This window comes from Sciurus vulgaris, assembly GCF_902686455.1.
Source record: "Sciurus vulgaris genome assembly, chromosome: 4".
Taxonomy (NCBI): Eukaryota; Metazoa; Chordata; class Mammalia; order Rodentia; family Sciuridae; genus Sciurus; species Sciurus vulgaris.
The window spans coordinates 82,485,181-82,508,568 of NC_136464.1; the positions used below are offsets into that span (position 1 = coordinate 82,485,181).

Here is a 23,388-nt window from a genome sequence, read left to right on the forward strand (position 1 = left end):
AGCCACTTCCTCTAACCACACCCCACTGCCTCCAGTTACCACTCAGTTAATCCCATCAGGGATTAATTCATTGATTATGAATTCTCCTCCAAACCTTCTTGCATGGTCTCACATGTGAGCTTTTGGGGGACACCTCACATTCAAACCATAACATGGGCATATGTGAACTTCTGTCTCAGGCATCTTATCAGTCCAAAATATCAAGAGCCAGTCACATTGAATAGCTAGGAACCAAAAACATTATTTGTAATTACTGAAAACATGAGGAGACCATCTAGTGATGAAATTATTTGCCTGAAGTTATAATCCATGTGCTAATATCAGAAAAGGATAGTGAGCTTGCTCACACTGGAAAGGAAGCAAAAGAGAGTAGATTGGAAAAAGATATGCACAAGTAAATTTGTTATTTGTATCTTTGTTCAAGATCAGCTCATAAAACAATTTTATAATTAGCTACCTGCCTAGGAAACTCTCAGTTGCCCAAGTAAGTACACAAAATGCCAACACCATGTGTTTTACCAGCAGTAGATCTTCATAGGTTGGGAAGAAACTGATGAAGAAGTAACTTCATTTTGTTTGAATGGTTCTTTACAGAAGTTGTTTCACTCTTCAACCTGATTCACATTTAATCTACTACCTTTATCTCTCTCTTTTTAAAAACAAAAGAACAAGTGTTAATTTGTCTACATTACTTTTTATTAGAAAATGCTTTTTCAAGTATAATTCTTAATTTATTATTAAATATTCTATTGAATATTAACAGTTTTATAGAATACTCCTCGAACTCCTCAAAAGAATACAGACTTGGAACAGGAATCATTCATTGCTTTTTGAAGAAATCACAGTATCAGTTAAGCCAGAATAGGCAGAGTACAACAAATAAAGCACAGACACTTGGACATGAGAAGCAAAATCTTCTCCAAAACAGTTCTCCCACCAACCCAACCCACCATTTCCACATCGTCTGCCATTTTCAGGAGTTTCTTTCACATGGTTATGCTCCCAAAGAGCCATTCCTAGTAGCAATCGCAGACACAGACTGTATCCGCTTTTAAATTTTAGATTAGATCAGATACTTAATGGGGTTCTTTCATACTCAGGCAAATAACTATGGTTCATGCTCAGGTGTATCTTTTATGCACTGCAAAAAATAGAACTACATGGAATGGAAGAAGTGATAGCTAGTGAGATAATAGGTTTCCATGGACTATCTGGGAGCAAGAGCACTGGTCAAAAGAGGGGTGTAGAAGGATCACAGGTGATAAAAAGGCCACCTTATACAGTTGCAAGTGAGCAAGAGAGAATCAGACAAACTTTTTGAGGAAATATTCAAGGGAAGGAGTGGAGATGTTGAAAAATAATTCATGCATTCTTCTGAGTAATGAGAAATACTTTAAAAACCAATATCGTAAGTTCTAATATAATTATTATTTGGATGATACTTCCAGAATCATCTCTTCTTTTGGCCCCAGAACTTTTATACTAAATACGGTATTGTCTTTAAGACAAATGATCACAGGTCTTGGAAATTATTAGCTAATTCTTTAGTTGACCTTCACAGAAAACCCTCTAGAGTACTGATTCTGGAAAAGTGTTTCAGGTTCATTCTAATTCAAAGTATCATGTTTAAGTTGTTCAGCTATATGTAAATGAATGTCATATTATCATTATTAATATTGTTATTATTTTTAAATCTTGAAGCTTGTTTTCGAAGTAAAAGTTGATTTTATCCTAAAGTGCTAAAGCTTCTGCACACATATAAAAAATTTTGACTTGGGGTTTGGAAGTTTACTTTGCAGTCTGGGCACTCCTAGTTAACTTACATAATTTTAAATGCAATTAGTACTTTCAGGCAATTGATGTTAGACTGTCATTTTTCATTCTTTGGGACATCCAGCTGGGTATTTCACAATGCCCTCAAATAACTTTAAAAATAATATTTACCAAATTGTCTGCAGTCTCTATTCTCCCCAATTAGAATGTCCAACACAGAAGTTATACAATATTAACTTTAAGGTTTCTGATTTTTAAATGTCTCTCCAGAATTTATATATCAAATTGAAATTTTTCTCATTCAAAATAGTCATCTTTTGACACTTACACATTTGTCTCAAATATGATCTCACTAATTGTCAAGGCCCAAACACTAGTACAATGCTGAATATGTAAATCTTAATAAATAGTCTATGCCTGAACAGGTCCATAGTGAGTGTGTGAGCATGCAAGCGAGCAATTGATAAAAGAATTGATAAGTGAATTTAGAACCTAATGTTCAAGGATTGCCTTCCAGTCAGTAAAACATCCACTTTAAACTATACTAATGGCAAAGTTTTGTGGTTTGAGGTGAATTTGATCAGCAAAAACAGTCAAGAATCATTTAGATTAAGTCTTGGGAATAAGAGACACAATCCAATGGGATAAGGACACTTAAGGAAATACAAGGCATGATCAAAATATTGCAAGTCTGACTTTCTCACAGTTGGGCTCTGAAGGCAATTCAGAAATGCTTTGACCATCAAAAACAGCTCTGAACTAGGCATAGGACTCCAGGGTGGCTGCTTTGATGGGCAATACTCATTTGGGTATAAAATGTAAAATTGGCATGCTAATTTTCTGTTTCTCTAATCAAGCTCATACATTTATGGTAAGATTACATAATATTTTTAAATGCAATTGGAGGAAAGGTCTTATAATCTTATTCTAATCTTAAATTTTAAAAAGCTCATTTTTTTCACCTGTAAAAGGAAGACTTAATATAGAGGACTTTTGCAAAGTCTTCCAGTGTTGACATTCAATAATTCTATAAAGAAATAGGTTAGATATTGTTCGCACATCTTTGAATACTCTCGCTAACATTTCAGAAGCTTCATATTAAAGGGAACTGTCCCTTAAACAACCACAAGGCCTCAAGGGAAATCATGCTTGCTTTAAGTTGTGAACTACAAGGTGCATGGCTGCTGTAGTAAGATGAATGGGACTCCTCTCTTTCCCTCCCTAGCCCCCCATACACACAGACACAAACACACACACACACACACACACACACACACACACATACACACACGTGCACCTCTGTCCCATTAGCAGTAAACTGTCCCCAAACAGGGACGATTATAGAAGTCCAAGTGGTAGTTCACATTCATGTGCAATCAATACATATACAAGGTAAAGCTAGTCTTTAAAATATCTGAAAACTTTTCACTAAGTAGTTACAACTTCAAAAATGGAGGAAGTGCCTTCAAATGGAAGTATGACCACAGGTTTCAGAATCTCCATCTTGCGATTATGTCCAAAATATCTTATTCTGTAAATTCCTGGCTGGGCTGTGTCTGGAATATGCCATTCTATGGTTGCATTGCTCCGACCCAGCAATCCTTTGTGCCAATAAAACCTGTTGGTAGAAAATAAGCAAAACACAATTTTATTTTATTTATATGTCATGGTTTAGATATGAGGGGTCCCCCAGAAACTCATTTGTGAGACCATGCAAAAAAGTTTAGAGGTGAAGTGATTAGATTACGAGAGATATAACCTAATTGGTGGCTTAATCTACTGACTCGGGTTAACTAGGTGATAACTGTAGGCAGGTAGGGTGTGGCTGGAGGAATTATGTCTCTGGGGGATGTACGTTTTGAGTTTATATTTTGTCTCTGGTAAACAGAGCTCTCTCTGCTTCTTCTCTCTGCTTCCTGGATATTCTGAGCAGATTTCCTCCAAGTCCCTCTGCCATGTTGCTCTCCCTCACCTAGGGCCCCAAGCTATGCAGTTGGCCAGCCATGAACTTGACCTCTGAAGCTGTCAGTCAAAATAAACTTTTCCACTTCTAAGTTGTTCTTGTCAGGTCTTTTGGTCACAGTGACATAAAGCTAACTAAAATATTACACATGGCTATCAAAAATACCACAATATAATAAATCCTTATTTTCACTTAACCATGTGAACCAAATCAACCTGCAAATAATTACCTGATTTTTGACAAATTGTCAAAAACTTTATCTACTACATCGTCATCTTGTGGTGTGAGAGTTACAGACTTTAGATTAAAAATATTTTCTTATTTCAGACACATTGTCAAAATCTTAAAATTATCTATTCAGCTCAAAAATCTGGTATCAAAAGGCACTGAGATATTATTTCTCTGAAGGAATGCCATGAGCTTATTACCTCTCTTCTTGAATCTGTAAGAATTAAACATCAAGCTTCTTATGTTTCAATAGTTCAAATAAAGAATCACTGGTCATACACAAACAAGCACCACATGTTGAAAACAGAATTATTCTTTCCCCAATAGGAATGTTGAGCTCTACAGATACATCCCTGCTCCCTCAACCAAGATCCCTTTCAACCAATTTGCAAGAAGTTTAGTCAGTTTTTCAAGGTAATACCTATACTCATAGAAGGAACAAAACTGCCAAGATGTCTGTAAGAAAGGAAGCCATAACCTCATTAGCACCTAACCTTACAGAAGCTCACACCACACCATTTTGTAAAAAAGTAGAATCAAGATGAAGTCTAAAAAATCAATTCAATGTAGCCAGGAAAATCCTGGGGACTTTGATATCATGAATACCATGTGTGAAGTCAGTCTTCTTATTTGCCTTTTCTCCATTACTAACCAACTGTTTTCAAGGCTTAAAAGACAAAATATTCCATAGACATGCTCACCGAGTCTCCCAGGAGGCATCATTATACATTATCTGCCATGCTGCTGTAGTGTTCTCATATTTCTCTACGGTGAGGAAGGTCTGATGGGGCTGAAATGCAATTAATATAACTCATCAGGCACTGCACAGTCAGAAAAAGGATGCTTTCTGTACTAAGACCTTTAGATGACCACATGCCAACCTTGTATGAAAATGTATTTTAATTTCGCCCAAATTCTTAGGTATTCCGCTTAACCTATGCAATATCTTCATAACGTTAACTTATCCAGTCTATTAAAAACCATGACATTTTTAGAAATTTGAACGAAGTATAATTATGGATATCAAAGCAAATTTTGGAAGTTAGAGTTAAAAAGAAATTGGAAATAAAACTTGAGACTTTAAAAAGACATAAGTCAAGGCTTCTTGTGACAGTCTCTTGATCTATATTCTAAGGCTTTCTCTAGTTGCCTCATGATTTAGGAGGGAAAATGGAAAAGTTTCTTCATCTTTCCATCTCCAAGTGAATGAATTGTTAGTTACAGTACCTCCCTGAGTGAAAGAACTGAAAAGAATATATTAAACCTTCCTTGTCCTATGATGCTAAAGGCAGTTTTGTTATAATGGATTCCCATAAACCATATCATAAGCAGATTTTATTTCCCCATTGGAAGATAGCTATAACAGAGCAATTTGTTTCAGACCAAGAATTCAGCTTCAAGTAAAGCAGAGATTTGAATAATATGACAAGTTATTAAATGCAAAGGTCATAAATCTGCAATTTCCCTCGAAATCTTTTAGACTGTGACCTTTAAAGATAGGACTTGTGCTTAATTCACCTTTATCCATCATAGTCTTTACATCTATCATTTACCAGCACTCAAATAACCCTTTACTGAATATATCACTTACTTACACTGGGCCATGTAATTATTTAAAATTCTTCTCTAATTAGTCAACTGGTGGGTTATATTCAATAAAGAAGTTTTCATAACCATAGTGACTTGTAAAGAGAATGGTTTCTGTCTAGTTGAGGCAGAACGACATTGGGAAAACTTTAGATGGACTAGGAGATATGATGGATCCTAATTACTACATCTAGGACACAGATTGGAGAAACTGTAGAGGCCACCAGGCACTGGGGACAAAACATATGAAACATATGAAACATCCTTTCCCCACTTTCCTATCACAAACTCTTCCAGATGCATAATTAGTTACAACAAGTTAGTTAATCTTTCTAGGATTCAGTTTACTCATCTATACATTAAGGACAATTAAGCAATATATTAGACAGTAGTGAGGATTAAATGAGATTCACATGATGATGTATATAAAGTACTTAGAATAGCAGCTGCAAATAATAAACATGCATTAAATAGTAATATAATGATTATTAGTAATAAATGGTACTAGAAATTGTTTTACACAAAGTCCCTGAGCATTCTTAGAAATTAATTCTATTCTCATTTTAATTTTTACTCATTTAAGCATTTTGTTCTCCTGCTTCTTCGTGGCATAAATGATGATAATTCATCTCTACCCTAAGGATATCAGATGACAGATAAGCCTGTAGCTTTGATATAATATTCTGATATCTTCAGAAAATAATTTTATAAACATGTTGACATCCTTGTATAGCTTGATCTCTGAGTGCATATTAACTATCTAAGCAGAACATTTCCCCCAATCTTATACTTGACAATATCATATGGCCACAGTCGTTATCATAGCTATAAGGGCATTTTAAAGGGAAGTCGCATTTAGAAGAAAGGTATGTTAGATTATAAGTGACTATGGGCCATAGGCAGAATGGCTCATGGATAGAGCGGATACTGTCATGAGAAGATTTGACTTATGTCTTTAGCCACAGCAAAAGATATGACCTTGAAATCACTTTTATATGCCAATTTTCTTTTCCTCTACAAATTTCTTCATTGTTTGAATTTTTACAACCAGAATGTGTCCTATTTTACTTGTGTAGTTATAAGACTATCCTAAGGAAGTTATAGAAGAGTAAAATTACTTCATTTGATTACTAGATACATTGCATATGTGAATGATTTATCATATATGTCATGAAAACAAGAAAGTCTAAGATGCTATGTAATGAACAATTAATAGTAACTTCCTCTGAAAAGCAGATATGTGAGAAGAAGGGTACTTTCACTTTCTAATTTATATACTTCCACAGTGTTCATTTTTACATTGGACAAGCGTTTCTTATTCCATTTTGCAAGGTTAACAAATAAGCATTCTGTTACGACCCGTAGTCAAGGGAATGACCAATAAAAAGTGAAGTAAAGTACATGGGCCAGAACCCAAACCCACAGCAAAGGAGGTAGGAACAGGGCAACGATACTAAAGAAGGAAAGAGCCTACAAAGAAGGGACACAGTTCACTTGCTTGGCCCTTTGATTATTTTGCCAAATTACTGGAGTTCTAAATATGAGTACATAAATGAGATTGTGTTCAAACTAACATCATGTAAAAAGACAACATGGTCCTATATGAACTGTACCATATGTATCCTAAGTAGAGCTGATTAGACATCTCTCTGTGCTTTTTTTCCAGACTCCATTTAACATTAACTGCATCCACTGCATATTTTCCCACTTCACAAAATAAAATGCAAAACAGGTAGCACATTTTTTAAATATTGTGAACCTCTAAAAGAATATTCAAGTGAATAAAAAGGCAAAAAAAAAATGGATTTAAATTTGTAAAGACGACAATGCTTACCCAGTTTTCTGCTGAATTCTTTGGGTTAGCCCCTACAAAGATAATTTCAGCAACTTCTCCCTAGAAATAAAAATTTCATTTAATGAGCTCTAATAAAAGAATTTTTGCTGTACTCACATCCAAGTCATTAACTACTATCCATTCTGGATGCCTATGTAGATTCTTTTTTATTTAATTACATGATTACCTTTTAAGAAAATGAACAAGGGACAACAATGAACAATGAACAAGGGAACTTGGGATCAATGAATTTTCTTTTAGAAGATTCAGATATAGATGAAAATATAGATGAACTAGAGCTGTAGTTCATATCAATGACAACACATTCAAATGACTTCTTCAGCCCTTAAAATTTTCTCATGCTTCCCTCTCACACACACCCAGGAGATAGACTGAATCAAGTAAGAGGAGGTAAAACTCTCCATTCATGACTTATCTTATATTTATACAGGGTGGAGTCTCTGGGTATGCAATACTCTACCACCTGAAATAATTTAAAAACTGAACAATCCTCAAGTGTTAGAAAACAAAGAACATAAGCCCTATAATTGCTGCAACTTAATGCCTTCAGAGTTTACAAGACATGACACAAAAAGGCAGAATTCAAGTCAAGTCTGGAAGTGTACCTAAGTTGAAGATATGAAGGAGGGAATTCACAAAGACTGAATAAGTTCACCACATAGAGTACCAGAGAGCAGAGTACTATAGAGAGGAGGGTTCCAGAGAGGAGAGTACCATAGAAAGGAGAGCTAATGGGGTGGGAAAGGGGGAGAACTCAGAATTTGCAGAAGGCTTAGTTCATTTGTACATGCATGCAAGGGAGCTACCTGAAATCAGAAGACAGTCACCTGAAAGAATTAGATAGAACAATCTCCAAGTTCACATGGAGTTGTAAAAAGTTCTGTTCCCATCAACCAGACTGGAAAACCTCATAATTCAGAAGTTTTCCTCAGTGGGACAGGTTGTGGGTAGGGAGAAGGGATTTGCCCTAGACTTAAAATCTGCTCTGGCCCTGCCTAAAAAGTTTAGTGATAAGTAAAACCATAGGCAAAAGTAATAAAACTAAAATCTAATTCTTTGAAGACATACATTACTGAAATTGGGAAGAGATAGGAGGCATCATTATCATCAACTCTACAGAAATTAAAAGGATTACAAGGGAATATTATGAACACCAAATTTCACATTATACCAACAATTTAAGCAACATGTACAAAGTGGGAAAATTTCAAGACAAATGGAAACTGTTAGAAAGATACAGATTATTAAAAATAAAGTTAAATTCCCAGGAAGACCTATAATAGATTCAAAGGAAAAAACAGAATATTTAAATAGGCTTATAACAAGTAAAGAAATTAAATAAGTAATTAAAATTATTGCCATAAATAAAAGCCCAACTCCATAGACCTTTTTTTTTTTTTTTGGGGGGGGGGGTGGCACCCGGGATTGAACTCAGGGACATTCAACTACTGAGCCACATCCCCAGCCCTATTTTGTATTTTATTTAGAGACAGGGTCTCACTGAGTTGCTTAGCACCTCACTTTTGCTGAAGCTGGCTTTGAACTGGAGATCCTCCTGCCTCAACCTCCTGAGCTGCTGGGATTACAGGCATGTGCCACCACGCCCAGCATTCCATAGATTTTTGTAGAGAAATCTAATAAAATATTTACACAAGACATAATAATACAAATAATCCTTTGCATGCGTTTCCAGAAAATACAAGAAGATACACTATCCAATTTGTTCTTTGCAACTTCTACGGGCAAAGACCAAGCACAAAAGCAAACTACAAATATCCATAATGGACCAGGATATAAAACTCCTTAGCAAAATATCAGCAAATTAGAGTTAGCCACAAAAAACAGCATGATTACACCATGATGAAAAAGTATTTAATATCTGAAAATCAATTAGTGCAATATACCACTTTAATAGAATAAAAAACAAAACAAAAAACCACATGATTACCTCACTAGCATTTGCAAAATATCCAACACCTGCTACAAATAAAAATTTTTCCAACAAATGAGGCATCAAAGAGAACTATCTTAACCTGATTAAGGTTATCTACAAAAATCCTAAAGAAAGTGTCTTATTAAATGGGGGAAACACTGAATACTTTTATCCTAAGATCAGAAACAAGGCAAGGATGCCCATTCTCACAACTTCTATTCAAACTTACATTTGAAGGTTTTTAGACCATTCAACAAACAAAAAAAAGTGAAGACATCCAGAAAAAATACACAAAGCTATTGTTTTTGAAGATGACATGCTACTATATGTTGAAATTCCTAAGGATCCCATACCAAAAAACAAAACAAATAGAAAACCCCACCTATTGGAAATGACTTAGAAAGATACACAATCAACATAAAATGCAGAGGTACAGATCCTGCTTCATTTCCATATGCTCTCCTTGATTAAAAAGACATTCTTTCAGCTCCAGTGAATGGTTCTCTCACCATTCATTCAGGAAAAAAATAATAATTTATATTTTAGAAATTCAGTGTTACATAATAAGTATTTCCCATTCTCATTACTTTTACAGAGTCTCTGCAGAAAATAACTGTCAAAATTATCACTGTTAAAACTGCTCTATGGTATGATTAGAAGTAGGTTGTAATATTAAACAATAGCCTTCCCTTCACCTCCAAAACACATCTCTAAAATATTTTAAGACATCTCTGAGTCTTACCACTCTGTATTTAGGTTTCAGTGGCTGTAGGACATCCCCAAAATTTCTGCCTATCGGTGGTTTATCCTCAATATTAGGAATCAATGGGATTATCAGTTGTTTGAAAAATGGAGGTTCTGGACCGCTGCTCATGTTGGCTACTGTATCCTGAAACAGAGAGCATTTGTGTAAGGAATACACGATGTGGAATCAAAGATCCTTTCAGACATCCATCCCCAAAAATGCTTTCAGTAAAGAAAGTGTGCATACACACACACACACACACACACACACACACACAAAGAGCTAACAACCTTTAACAAAATGTGAGCCTAGATGTCCATAATTTATATTTTTGCCATTAGAAGAAAGTTTTGGTCAGAGGTCACTGTTTTATTCCCCTGGGAAGTGTAGTACAGGAATCAGAGACCAACCAAGCTTGGAAGCAAAGTACTCAAGTTTAGATTCTGGGGCAGCAATTTTTAAATTGTGTGACCTTAGGACAGGGGCCTAACTCTTGATAAGCCTTCATAACATGACACTGGAATTGGTCGTTGAATCTACAAAAAGTGTTGAAACTCTCCTAGAGTCAGTACCAATTTCTCCTCTGGATTCTTGTCTCTACCAATTAAGAAAAATAATAAATAGACTTTTAATTTAAAATTTAAGATCAGTTGACATCCTCATTGGTTTAATCTCTTTTGCACAAAATTTACCACCTTTAATATTATCCTCAGAATGTGAATCTCAAACTTAATAGCTCTTGGTATATATTTAATGTTCTTTAACCCTCACATTGTATATTTATCATTACAACAGCAATATGGGATAGGTATATATGACCATTCTCATTTTGAAAGTGGGAAAACAGACTTGGAGACAGATAGTTATTTTTTTTCAGGTAGTCATTTTTTCAAGATCATATAGCTAGTCTTAAATGTGTGACTGTAAGGAGGTCAAATCTTCACAAAATGGACCCGTTTTCTTCACTAAATAATTGCCATAATAATTGAAGAATCTATTTTTGTGAGAAAAAGCTAGAGATCTGTGGCTGTAACAAAAGTTACTCAGTGGTTCTCTCTAGTGATGGGTTATAGGTTTATTTTTTTTTTTTATAATTTGAATGCACAAGTAGTTTTAGCTTTTATAATAAAAAGTAGAAGTACAAGTAATTTTATACCCCAAAAAGTAACACATTAAACTGAGAAACTATGATAAAACAAAAATCAGGTATTTTTTTTTTTTAGGAGGGGGGGTGTACTCAGGAATGAACTCAGGCAGTCAACCACTGAGCCACATCACCAGCCCTATTTTGTATTTTATTTATAGACAGGGTCTCACTGAGTTGCTTAGCACCTCGCCATGGCTGAGGCTGGCTTTGAACTTGAGATCCTCCTATCTCAGCCTCCCAAGCAGCTGGGATTGCAGCTGTGTGCTACTGAAGACATGCAAAGTAAACACATCATGCAGAAATTTTCATACACAATGAAAATCAAATGGGAGAGGCATATGAAAGTACTAATATTCAACTGACTGTACCTACATGACAGCAATGTCATCTATTTCTATCTCACATATCCAAGGCCTTTTTTTTTAAAGGTCCTTATTGTCTGTGATACACCGCAATCATTTCACAACTTTTGTAGAGGCTTGTATGTTATTATATAAAGATTTATTTATCATTCAAATTCTTTACCCTACTTGTTGACTAATCTGGTACCACAGGTGCAGTTTCATACTTAAACTGTATCCCAAAAGGAAGATTTCCACAATTGAAGTTCCTTTAAATTAAGTAAACTTGTTCAGTTGTATATATTTCAGGTAGAAGCAGTTCCAAGGTAGTGTGCATCCCAAGGTGATACTGCATTTCATCAAATCTAAGTATCCACTCACAATAACAACCTATATTATATTTTTAATCACCAAGATAGTAAAAAATGCTAGTAATTATAATGGTAAGATTTCTCTGATTGGAAGATACATCCCAATTTTAGAGATGTTATAATGTGTAATGTGCCCTACTCAACTCTTGGAGTGAGTGTAGAGAATCTGGAAAGAATAACAGAACACTGGTCCAATGCCCAGTTATAATTATAGTAGGCCCAAAGCTTATCATCTTTGAGCCTTTTTGCTCATTTGAAAAATGGAAGAAAACATTCTTCTCATGATACTTGTGAGGATAAAAAAATAAAATATAAGAAAAAGTTGCCACCACTAAATGATATTAACTGAGTTTGAATTTTACTCTCAGTAAAATTTTGTTTCTTTTCTTAAGAGATACCACAAAGTTATGTTTCTTGTAGGGAACCCTGTAATTTTTTTTTTTAATATAAAGGTTGTCAAAGAAACTGAACATGTGAAGGTAAGGTTTTCTCTTGCCTCCCTCTGTACCACCTCTCCATGAGGCAAACATACACTCACACACACACACACGGGGTGGGGGTGGATTTAATTACCGTTGCAATGGCCTTGGCAAGGCTTCTAAAGAGCTGGATATAAGCAGACAGAGTATGTGGTCCATAAATTGTAGATGCTGCTTCATACCGCTGAGCCTGCAGGAGATGCAAGGAGAGATGTAGACAGTTCTGCACATTCAAATCAATCCATTCACAAAGGTATAGGATTTTAGGTTTGGACATCCCACATTACTCAAAAGTAATCATTTTCAATATTATTTAGGAAAAAAGAAGGTGGGTATTTCCATTTACCAGTGCAAGTGAATGGATCTCTCTTAAACTACTCATTAAAGACCATGAGTTCTCTTAGATTATGCCATTGATACTACCACTCTGCTCAATCTGAAAGAGGATCCCAGCTCTTGAACTTGTATCTGTGAAATGATTTTCCCAAGGACACATATTAGGAGAAAAAAATAAGAGGTCAAATCATCATAGTCACTCCTGGATCATTTAAGTGTTGATGGTCCTCTCTGGAGAAGGACTTTAAACCCATGGCAGAGCTAAGAATTAGAGTCAAAAGCCCCCTCTCTACCTGAGCACTAGGCGTTTGGCTGTTCCACAGGACCCTCAACATCATCAAATCTAAAAGTGCACTCAGTATTCCAGACCCACCAGCCTTCCTTGCAACATTCTGCATCCCAGTGAATGCCATCCTTCCAGATTCTCACACAGGATCCTCTGATAGTCAACTTATACTCTTCTTTCTCCTTCAGCCAACATCCTATAAGACTCCAAATCATGTCAATCTCCTTCTTCTAAAATTTCTTGAGTCCGTTAATTTTCCTGTGTATTTAATTCCTTTACAATTTTTCAAAATCCACATCGCTTACTAGATCTTAACTCCATCTTCATAATCAGCTGTGTCTCTACATATGGCCATCACATTTATTCTCCACACTGCTATCCTACATCCTTTCCAAATCACAGAATGGATCAGAGCATCCCTTTGCTTGAATCCCATTGAATTTCCCCAAAACCTTCCTTACTGAGTCAGAACTCTGTTGCACTGCACATACAATACTCTATCCACTAACCCCTACTCCCTGACCTTTAGCCTTGTCTCACCATCACCCTCATCATTCTTACCCCAAGGCACTAATTATGGTACACTAATATGCTGAGTCTGCCCCTCTGGACCTTTGCATGTTCACTCCCCACCATATAGAATACTTTCCTAATTTTGTTTGTCTAACCCTCACTTTTTCACAAGCACTCAGACAAGATGTTACATCTTCCTGAATATCTGCCAGTCTCTATCCTCAAATATGCACTCTAGACTGGTGCTCTTTCTCCTTGTTTTCATATCAACTGTGCATACCTTTCCCAGAAATGTGATCATCTGCTCTCTTTTTATAAGACCATTAGCTTCCAGTGATCTCAAAGGTAGAAACAGGTTCTTTTCACCGTTATACCCCAGAAAGTCACTAGTACAGCATCTATTACTAGTACTTTTCTGTTTAATTATTTAATGAGTTCATAGTAATCCTTGCAGGAGCACAGACCCTAGACCAGGAGACAAGCTAGGAGGGGTTGCCAACTTTGTGCCATAGACTCCTTTGGCAGAGTATTGGATCTATGGACCACTCTTAGAATGATGGTTTTAAGTAAATTAAATAAAATAACATGGGATTGACGAAGGAAATGAATTAGATTAAACTGCATTTTTATCAAACTATAATAACCAATTTTGCTATCCAGTGTGCTTTATTATGCTATTGAATAACAAGATCTAGTCATGGATCTAATAACTACTGTGGTTTACAATAGAAAAAAAGAATAAAAGATATTTCCAGATCTGCAATAATTTTACGCCATATTAAAATATCTATGTTTACTATTGATAACAAAGACCTGCTAATGCTATTATTGTTTATTATATACATTCTTAATAATGGTGAAAAAGAATGTAATTCCCAATTCATCTAGTTAAGAACCCATAATCAACAATGCTACAGTTTGGATCTGGACTAATCCCCCAGAGGTCCATGTGGTAAAGTATTGGTCTCCAGCAAGGTGCTCTTGGGAGGTGGTAGAAAGTTTCAGAGGCTGGGCCTAGTAGGAGGTCTCGCAGTTGTTGCAAGCATGTCCTGGAAGTGGATAGTAAGACACCAGCTCTTTCATCTCTCTTTTTTGCTTCCTAGCCATGAGGTGAATGATGGTTTTTTCCACCACACACTCTTGCCATTTCCCTCCAGCACCCCTGCCAAAGACATAAAAGCAGAGAGTCCGCCCAGTCACAGACTGAGACTCATAAACCTTTTCTCTTTAGATATTGATTATCTCAGGTATTTTTATAGTTATGGAAAGTCGAATGACACAAACAGGATTTTCTACAAGTCAGGGACCTTCGGCAAAGCTAACTGAGGGCTTCAGAGTAGATTCCACTTCTGGTATAACCATGTGGAATACCATAATAGAGCAGCAAGTGTATATTAGAAATCATTAGTTGTAGGACTCTAGACTGCTTTAATGTGTTTACTATCTCCTTGCTATGGTTTAGATCTTAAGGTCTCATAAATGTCCATATGTTAAGGACTTGGACCCCAGAATGGTGTTATTGGGAGGTGGCAGAACCTTTAACTGGGGTGCTAGTGGGAGTTTTTTGGATTATTGATGGCATGCTTTTGAAGGGGATTGTAGGACTCTAGTTTCTTCTTCCTCTTTACCTTTGACTTGCTATAAAGTGAGAAATTTTGCTCTGCCATGCATACTCTTCTGAAGTGCCACCTTGCTACAGACCCAAAATCAATGGGACCAAATGATCATGGATTAAAACCTTCAAAACAGTAAGTCAAAATAAACCTGAAAGAAAGAAAGAAAGAGAGAGAGAGAGAGAGAAAGAAAGAAAGGAAGAAAGAAAGAAAGAAAAAGAAAGAAAGAAAGAAAGAAAGAAAGAGAGAGAGAGAGAGAGGAAGAAAGAAAGGAAGAAAGGAAGAAAGAAAGAAAGAAAGAAAGAAAGAAAGAAAGAAAGAAAGAAAGAAAGAAAGAAAGAAAGAAAGAAAAGAAAATTATTTGGGCTGCTTTCTGGACTATTTATAAACCAAGAAGCAATATCAGAGACCAGTTTCCCTAAACCCTCTGGGACTTTGCTTCTTCATCTGCATTGTAGATGTAATAATATCTTACTTCAGGACATACTACCAAAGATTACTTAGATTACGTTTGCAAAGTACCTAACTAGCACATTCAATAAACAGCTGTTGTCAATGGGAGTTTTCCCAGGTTCTGCAAAGAATTACAGCACAAGATGCATTATGTATAGTTATTTTTAGGCTTATTACCAGTGCCCCGATAAAGTCATTTCTTCTAAAGAAGGAGTAAGTCAGTGAGATTAGAATTCTGACCTGAACTTGGAAATGATGAACCTGGAACTCCAAAATACAACCTCTCACTGATCATTCACTTATATTCCTCACCTAAAACAAAAGCATTCCTCAGAAACATGACTGCAGAGGTTTAGAAAGTGTGCATGTGACACAATAGTCTTGGCCAGGAAGTAATTCATTTAAGTGATGAGAACTTTTTACTTTACCTGATATTCTTCATAAGTTGTAATATAATGTGAATAAACATTGCATAGACCCGAAATAACAACAGTCATGTCCTTCATTCCATAAGATGCAAATTCCTAAGAGGAAAAAAGTATAGTCCAGTAAAATTATTCTTCATCTTAAAGTTATTATCCCAGACTAATGATTCCAGAATGGTGATTGTGGTGGTGACAAGGGTGGTGGTGCCTGTGTGGGTGCTGGTGTGGATGTGATTGAAGATGGTAATGGCATCAGTGGGTAAAGACTATTTTATACACAACTGAATGCATAAACACTGATGTGAATTTTTAGTGTAAGGTGTCTCTCCTGACAACATTCTTCCCAATGAGCAAAATTGCCAATGAATACAGAGGTATCAGAGTCCTTGATGAAAAGTTAGTGACGTAACTCTGAACTACAGTTGGCATGTCAATGGACTGTGATCTTAATGATCACATTTGCAAATGTAGAGTCTAGTTATTACTAAAATAAAGGGTTTTATAAAATCAATATCCTAAAAGATATAATGAGTGGATGGGATGGATAACTAACCTAAACAGTTATTTACAGTTCCAAGGAAGAATACATTTTTTCTACATCATTTTATGTGCCATTCACTATACTTCCCAAATATAAAGGAAATAAAAAATATAGATTAAAAAATAGGACACCCCAAATGTGATAAATTTTATTTAGACCTTTATAAAACCTTGAGATATTTAAGGCTAGCAGTGATTTACTATTTAATCTATATAACTATTATCAACTTTTAAATTATTTAAAAATAAATACAAATAAAATATTTTAACTGGATAATAATTCCCTTATATTTTTAAAATCTGATCCTTATACCACCCATATTCACCTCTAGCCATTAATTTCAAGTAGTATGAATTCTAGTCATCTTAGGAAAAAGTAAGTTAAAAGATATCAAATCACAGGAACAGGGAATTCTTTCCTCTTCACCAAATATGATGTGTAGAAATTTTATTTCATATTAAACTTACTGCTTGAACTGCCTCTCGAAGTCTTCGTCCAGACATGGTCCTGAAGTCAAGAAAACATAATTATGTAAATGTTCTTCTGTTAAGAATGTGTGTAAAATATGCAGAAAGACTTCTAGTAAAATTTTTTAAATCCCTGGTTTGGGTCATACAACAGTAATATATGTAGGAACTCGATGATGCTACAAAGCCAAATTTGAGGGTTTTTTCCCCCTGACTGACCTATCTTCAAAACAAATCCAAACTGACAACAGTTAATTTGACAGCAGGGGGTACAAAATCAGTGAATATCAACAACAAAAGGTCTCCATCATTTCCTACTCATCAAATCAACAAAATAATCAAAATGCATTCTATGTTAATAAGAGCAAAGGCAAGGAGAAAGTGTACTACTGCTCCTGCCTACAAAGAATTTGCCATTTCATTCAGACAGTGAATTCTGTACCTACCACAGACAAGACCCACTGCTAGGTGCTAATGATTCAGGAGTACAGTGTTTACAGCCCAGGGAGGAGAGAGGGTCAACAAGCAAATTAAAATGTGAGGTGACTCTAGAGAATAATAAAGCAGGGTAAGAATGAAAGGGTAGTCACTGTGGTGACGATGGTGGTGGTGGTGGTGGTGGTGTTAATGCTGAAGCTGATGTGACAGTGGTAGCAGTAATTGTGGATAAAGGCTATTTCATACAGATTGAGCAGGACTGGCATCCCTGTTAGAAATTTAAGCAAAGACTTGAAAGAATAAAGGATTTGGCAGGAGAGAATGAGTTTGAGGCAGAAGGAACCATAAGTTTAAAGACGCGAATCAACAGCATCCTTGGTGAGTCTAGGAAGTGTGTCTAAATAGTTCCCTGCCTATAGAACACCTTGCCAATGAAGACACAGTTGGTGAAGCAGAGGTGAGCAAGGGGGACATGGTAAGAAATTCCATCAGAGGGCCTACTAAGGAGCTTGCAGAATATTGTAAAGGTTTGATGATTTACCTGGAATGAAACAGGGAGCTATTTGAAGGTTCTGAACAGAGAAGGGATATGATTCATCTTTCAAGCAGAATAAATAGGGGGTTATTAAAATAGTCTGAGTGGGAGATAGTAGTAGCCCAGAGGGAAAATGATAGAAAGTGTTGGATAGAATGCACAGAATTTATTGAAGGATTGAAAGAGGCAAGAGAAAATTCAGAGATGGCTCCAAGATATAGGGCTTGAGCACCTGGGAATATGTGAAAACTGCCTCTTACTGAGATAGAAAAGATGATATAAGAAGTAGATATTTAAAAAAATTTTTTAAAGAAGTAGATATAAAACATTCTCACATGTTTTTAAAACCTACATTGATTGCTTCAAGTACTGTATTTTAATATTATCTCAAGGTTTTGTACTGACACAATAATGCATGAGGTCATTTCACACTGGAAACGATAAGTTCATAAATTTTTATGATTGCTACCACTAATAGGAAGATTTATTCTTCAGAGGACCCACTAAAAGAACATAGAAATATCTGTCACTGTTGCCAAACATAGTTGAGTATGAATACAAGAGATAAGCACAGAACTGTCTTCCCATAGGAATTAATTTCAACAAAAACACAAAATAAACACATTTCTAACTAAATAAAAAGAACTTACGTAAGCTCTCCAGGGATAGCAGTTATAGCCAAGGATCCAAGAGTAATAATCTGAACATCAACAATATCTGGATGCCAGGGATGAGGTTTTGATAGCTGAGAATCGAAAACAAGAAAACTGTGTTAGTATATTATTCTTTCTTTGGTCAAAAGATGGGTGGTCAGAGAATTTCCTTTAGCGAAGTGTTTCAATATTTCAAGTGAGTTTTGGATTTTTTATTCTATCATAGGATTATTTTGAATTTATGATGTAATACAAAATATATTACATGGGTATTTATGTTTTTGGTCATAACAAGAATCTCAAATGCTAATGTTACAGTAACCTGGGCTTAACAGTGAAGTTTTTGGTGGATGGGTCATTATGAAAGCATAGTGTGTCACAGATATCCTAGGGTTCCCCTAGAGTATTGTGAGTGACTATCATACACCATGAAGGAAGAATCCTGTTTTTGATAGTTTAATGTAATGATTTCTCTTCACTGTGATAGTGCTTTACAATTTCCAAGTCTTACATCTTATTTTCCAAGATTTCACCAAGAGGAGCTAACCACCTCCACATTCAGATTAGTGTGTAGTCTATCCCTCCATTTCTTCCTTTCCTCCCTTCTCTAAGAATTTTAATAACTTTAAAAATCTATTTTAAAGAATATCTCCACCTTGATAATCCAAGTTTCTATGAATACCAGAAGACTTTTCACATTTAGAATTTAAAAGTATATGTTCCAAAGGAGTGTTAAAAGATACTTGCTTTAGTTAATAGTCTTGCCTGAAGTGTGAAAGAACTGGGATAAGGACACATTTGTTTATATGACCTAGATGCTTTCCTCTACAGACAATTCTGTGAAGACTGGCTTCTCGGAGCCAACATATATGAACCCTGAATAAGATAAGAGTTAATCTTACTCTTCCTTTCCACTGTCTTGTTTCATTTATTTATCATAAAAATAATAAGGTAAATCAGTATATTTAATAATCATGATCCTAGGTCCTTAGACTTTAAGCATTCATATTTTAATATCAAAAATCTTATGTGGGAAATCTAAATTGTATTTCCTATGTCAGTAGATATCTACCATTCATTATCTGACTATTCATAATTTTAAAAATAGTGAAATACCAGTTTCACCATAATAATCAGTATTACCTCACCAGTGTGAAGAAGGACTGGCTTTGGTTTATGACATTCTTTGATTTCTTCCGATGGCTTGCCCAGGATCTGGTCCCTAATGGTGTCCCAAAATGGATCCCCTTCAGTTTTCCCTATAAGAAATTTTCTGATGAATATGATCCCTTAAATAAGCCCTCTGAAAAAAGGTCATTATTTAGACAGTTCTTCAAATATTTCAGGCAGTTTGAATAACAGAAAAGTCCTTCATACAATAATAGCCATTAGTAAGATCCTAAATTTAAACAGGAGAATAATAGAATATATTTTAAATATCCTCAAAATTTTGTGTCTATTAACCTTGCTCATTTATGTTGTAAATAAAAACAATTTGATATAATCAACGGTAGAGTAGTGAACTAAATCAACTATTTCCTACTTTAAAAAACAAAAAATACACCCCAACTCACAATACCAGTTGTCACACATGTGGTCTCTGAAAGAATCTCTCCTGAATCCCCATTCAAACATCTAACACACACACATACACACACAGACACACACACCATAAGAAGTTAAAAACAAAAATCAAGTCTAAAATACATTGTGTTGGAGGGAAAGTCTTATTAACTACAAAACCTATTAATTCCAACTGTATTCTCCTTCAAGAAAATAAACAACAATTTAAACAGATCAGTTTCAAGCATCAAAATAGAAGAAGCCATCAAAAGCCTACCAACCAAGAAAAGTCCAGGACCAGATGGATTCTCAGTCGAGTTTTATAAGACCCTTAAAGAAGAACTAATACCAATGCTCCTCAAAGTATTCCATGAAATAGAAAAGGAGGAACCCTTCCAAACTCATTCTATGAAGCTAGTATCACTCTAATACCAAAACCAGAAAAAGATGCATCAAGAAAAGAAAACTTTAGACCAATATCCCTGATGAACATGGATGCAAAAATCCTTAACAAAGTCCTGGCAAATTACATAGAAAAGCATATTAAAAAGATAGTGTACCATGATCAAGTGGGGTTTATCCCAGGATGCAAGGTTGGTTCAACATCCAGAAATCAATAAATGTAATTCACCACATCAACAGATTTAAAGTTAAGAATCATATGATTATTTTAATAGATGCTGAGAAAGCATTTGATAAAATATAGTATCCCTTCATGCTCAAAACACTAGAAAAATAGGGATAGTAGGAACATACTTCAACATTGTAAAGGCTATCTATGCTAAGCCCACAGTCAACATCATTATAAATGAAGAAAACTGAAAGCATTCCCTTTAAAAACTGGTACAAGACAGGGATGCCCTCTTTCACCACTTCTATTCAACATCGTCCTTGAAACACTAGCCAGAACAATCAGACAGACAAAAGAAATTAAATGGATACGAATAAGAAGAACTCAAGCTACCACTATTTGCCGATGACATGATTCTACGTTTAGAGGATTCAAAAAACTCCACCAGAAACCTTCTAGAACTAATACATGAATTCAGCAAAGTAGCAGGATATAAAATCAATACATGTAAATCTAATGCATTTCTATTCGTAAGTGATGAATCCTCTGAAAGAGAAATTAGGAAAACCACTCCATTCACAATAGCCCCCCAAAAATAAAATACTTGGGAATTAATCTAACAAAAGAGGTGAAAGACCTTTTTTCTGTAGTGAAAACTACAGAACACTAAAGAAAGAAATTAATGAAAACCTTAGAAAGATCTAACATGTTTGTGGAGAGGCAGAATTAATATTGTCAAAATGACCATATATCCAGAGGTGCTTTACAGATTCAATGCAATTCCAATTAAAATTCCAATGATGTTCCTCATAGAAATAGAGAAAGTAATCATGAACTTCATCTGGAAGAATAAGAGACCTCAAATAGCCAAAACAATCCTGAGCAGAAAGAGTGAAGCAGGAGGTATCACAACACCAGACCTTAAAATATACTACAGAGCAATAGTAACAAAAACAGCATGGTATTGGCACCAAAATAGACAGGTAGACCAATGATACAGAATAGAAGACACAAAGACAAACCTACATAAATACAGTTACCTCATACTAGACAAAGGAACCAAAAATATACTATGGAGAAAAGATAGCCTGTTCAACAAATGGTGCCGGCAAAACTGGAAATCCATAGGTAGTAAAATGAAATTAAACTTCTATCTCTCACCCTATGTAAAACTCTACTCAAAATGGATCAAGGAAGGACTTAGGAATTAGACCAGAGACCCTCCACCAAATGGGAGAAAAAGTAAGCCCAAATCTTTATCATGTAGGCTTAGGACCAGACTTCCTTAACAAGATTCCCAAAGCACAAGAAATCAAAGTAAGAATCAATAAATGGGATGGATTCAAACTCAAAAGTTTTTCTCAACAATGGATACAATCAATAATTTTCACAGAGAGCCTACAGAGTAGGAGAAAATCTTTTCCACATGCACTTCAAATAGAGCACTAATCTCCAAAATTTATAAAGAACTTACAAAACTTTACACCAGAAATACAAAGAACCCAATCAATTAATGAGCCAAGGAACTGGACAGACACTTTACAGAAGAAGATATACCAGTGATTAACAAATATATGAAAAAGTGCCCTACATCTCTAGTAATTAGAGAAATGCAAATTAAAACTACCCTAAGATTTCATCTTACTCCAATTAGAATGGCTATTATCAAGAACATAAGCAATAATAGGTGTTGGCATGGATGTAGGGGAAAAAGGTACACTTGTACATTGCTGGTGGAGTTGCAAATTGGTGCAGCCACTCTGGAAAACAGTATGGAGATTCCTCAGAAAACTTGGAATAGATTCACCTTTTGACCCAGTATCCCACTCCTTGGTTTATACCCAAAGGACTTAAAATTAGCATACTATAGTAACATAGCCACATCAATGTTTAAACAGCTCAATTCACAATAGCTAGATTGTGGCACCAACCTAGATGCCCTTCAACAGATGACTGGATAAAGAAACTGTGATTATATATATATATATATATATATATATATACACACATATACATACACACACACACACACAATGGGATATTATTCAGCCATAAAGAGGAATAAAATTATGGCATTTGCAAATAAATAGATGGAATTGGAGAATATCATGCTAAGTGAAATAAGCCAATCCCAAAAAAACAAAAGCGAATGTTTTCTCTGATAAGTGGATGATGATACATAATGTGGGTGTGGGGATGGGGGGTAAGAGAAGAATGGAGGAACTTAGGATTATGTAGAGGGAAATGAGGGGGGTAGGAGGCAAGGGTATGAAAGATGGTGGAATGAGACAGACATCATTACCCTATATATATGTATGATTACATGAATGGTGTAAATCTACATCATGTACAACCATAGAAATGAAAAGTTGTGTCCCATATGTGTACAATGAATCAAAAAGCAATCTGTAAAAATTAAATAAATAAATAAAAATAAAATAAAAATTAAAAGGAAAGTAAACAATATAAAAATCTACATAATAGATTTTTGATGACTAATAACAAGGCATAAAATACATGAACAGACAGGAACAAAAGGAAAAATAAACAATTCAACAATAATAGTGGAACT

General features: G+C 35.3%; 1 protein-coding gene across 4 annotated transcripts in view; it reads right to left on the reverse strand.

Annotated features, from left to right (window-relative positions):
• Positions 1-674: 674 nt before the first annotated feature.
• ASAH2 (N-acylsphingosine amidohydrolase 2) overlaps positions 675-23,388 on the reverse strand; it is a 98,940-nt gene continuing 76,226 nt past the window's right edge. For all 4 annotated transcript variants that reach the window (XM_079138297.1, XM_079138299.1, XM_079138298.1 and 1 more), the window contains 9 exons: positions 19,826-19,941; positions 18,680-18,774; positions 17,057-17,096; positions 16,052-16,147; positions 12,517-12,612; positions 10,082-10,228; positions 7,386-7,445; positions 4,666-4,754; positions 675-3,391 (listed from right to left, as the gene is read on the reverse strand). In XM_079138297.1, the coding sequence (XP_078994423.1) occupies positions 3,202-3,391; positions 4,666-4,754; positions 7,386-7,445; positions 10,082-10,228; positions 12,517-12,612; positions 16,052-16,147; positions 17,057-17,096; positions 18,680-18,774; positions 19,826-19,941 (929 nt within the window). In that variant the 3' untranslated portion in view covers positions 675-3,201. The remainder of the gene's footprint in view (positions 3,392-4,665; positions 4,755-7,385; positions 7,446-10,081; positions 10,229-12,516; positions 12,613-16,051; positions 16,148-17,056; positions 17,097-18,679; positions 18,775-19,825; positions 19,942-23,388) is intronic.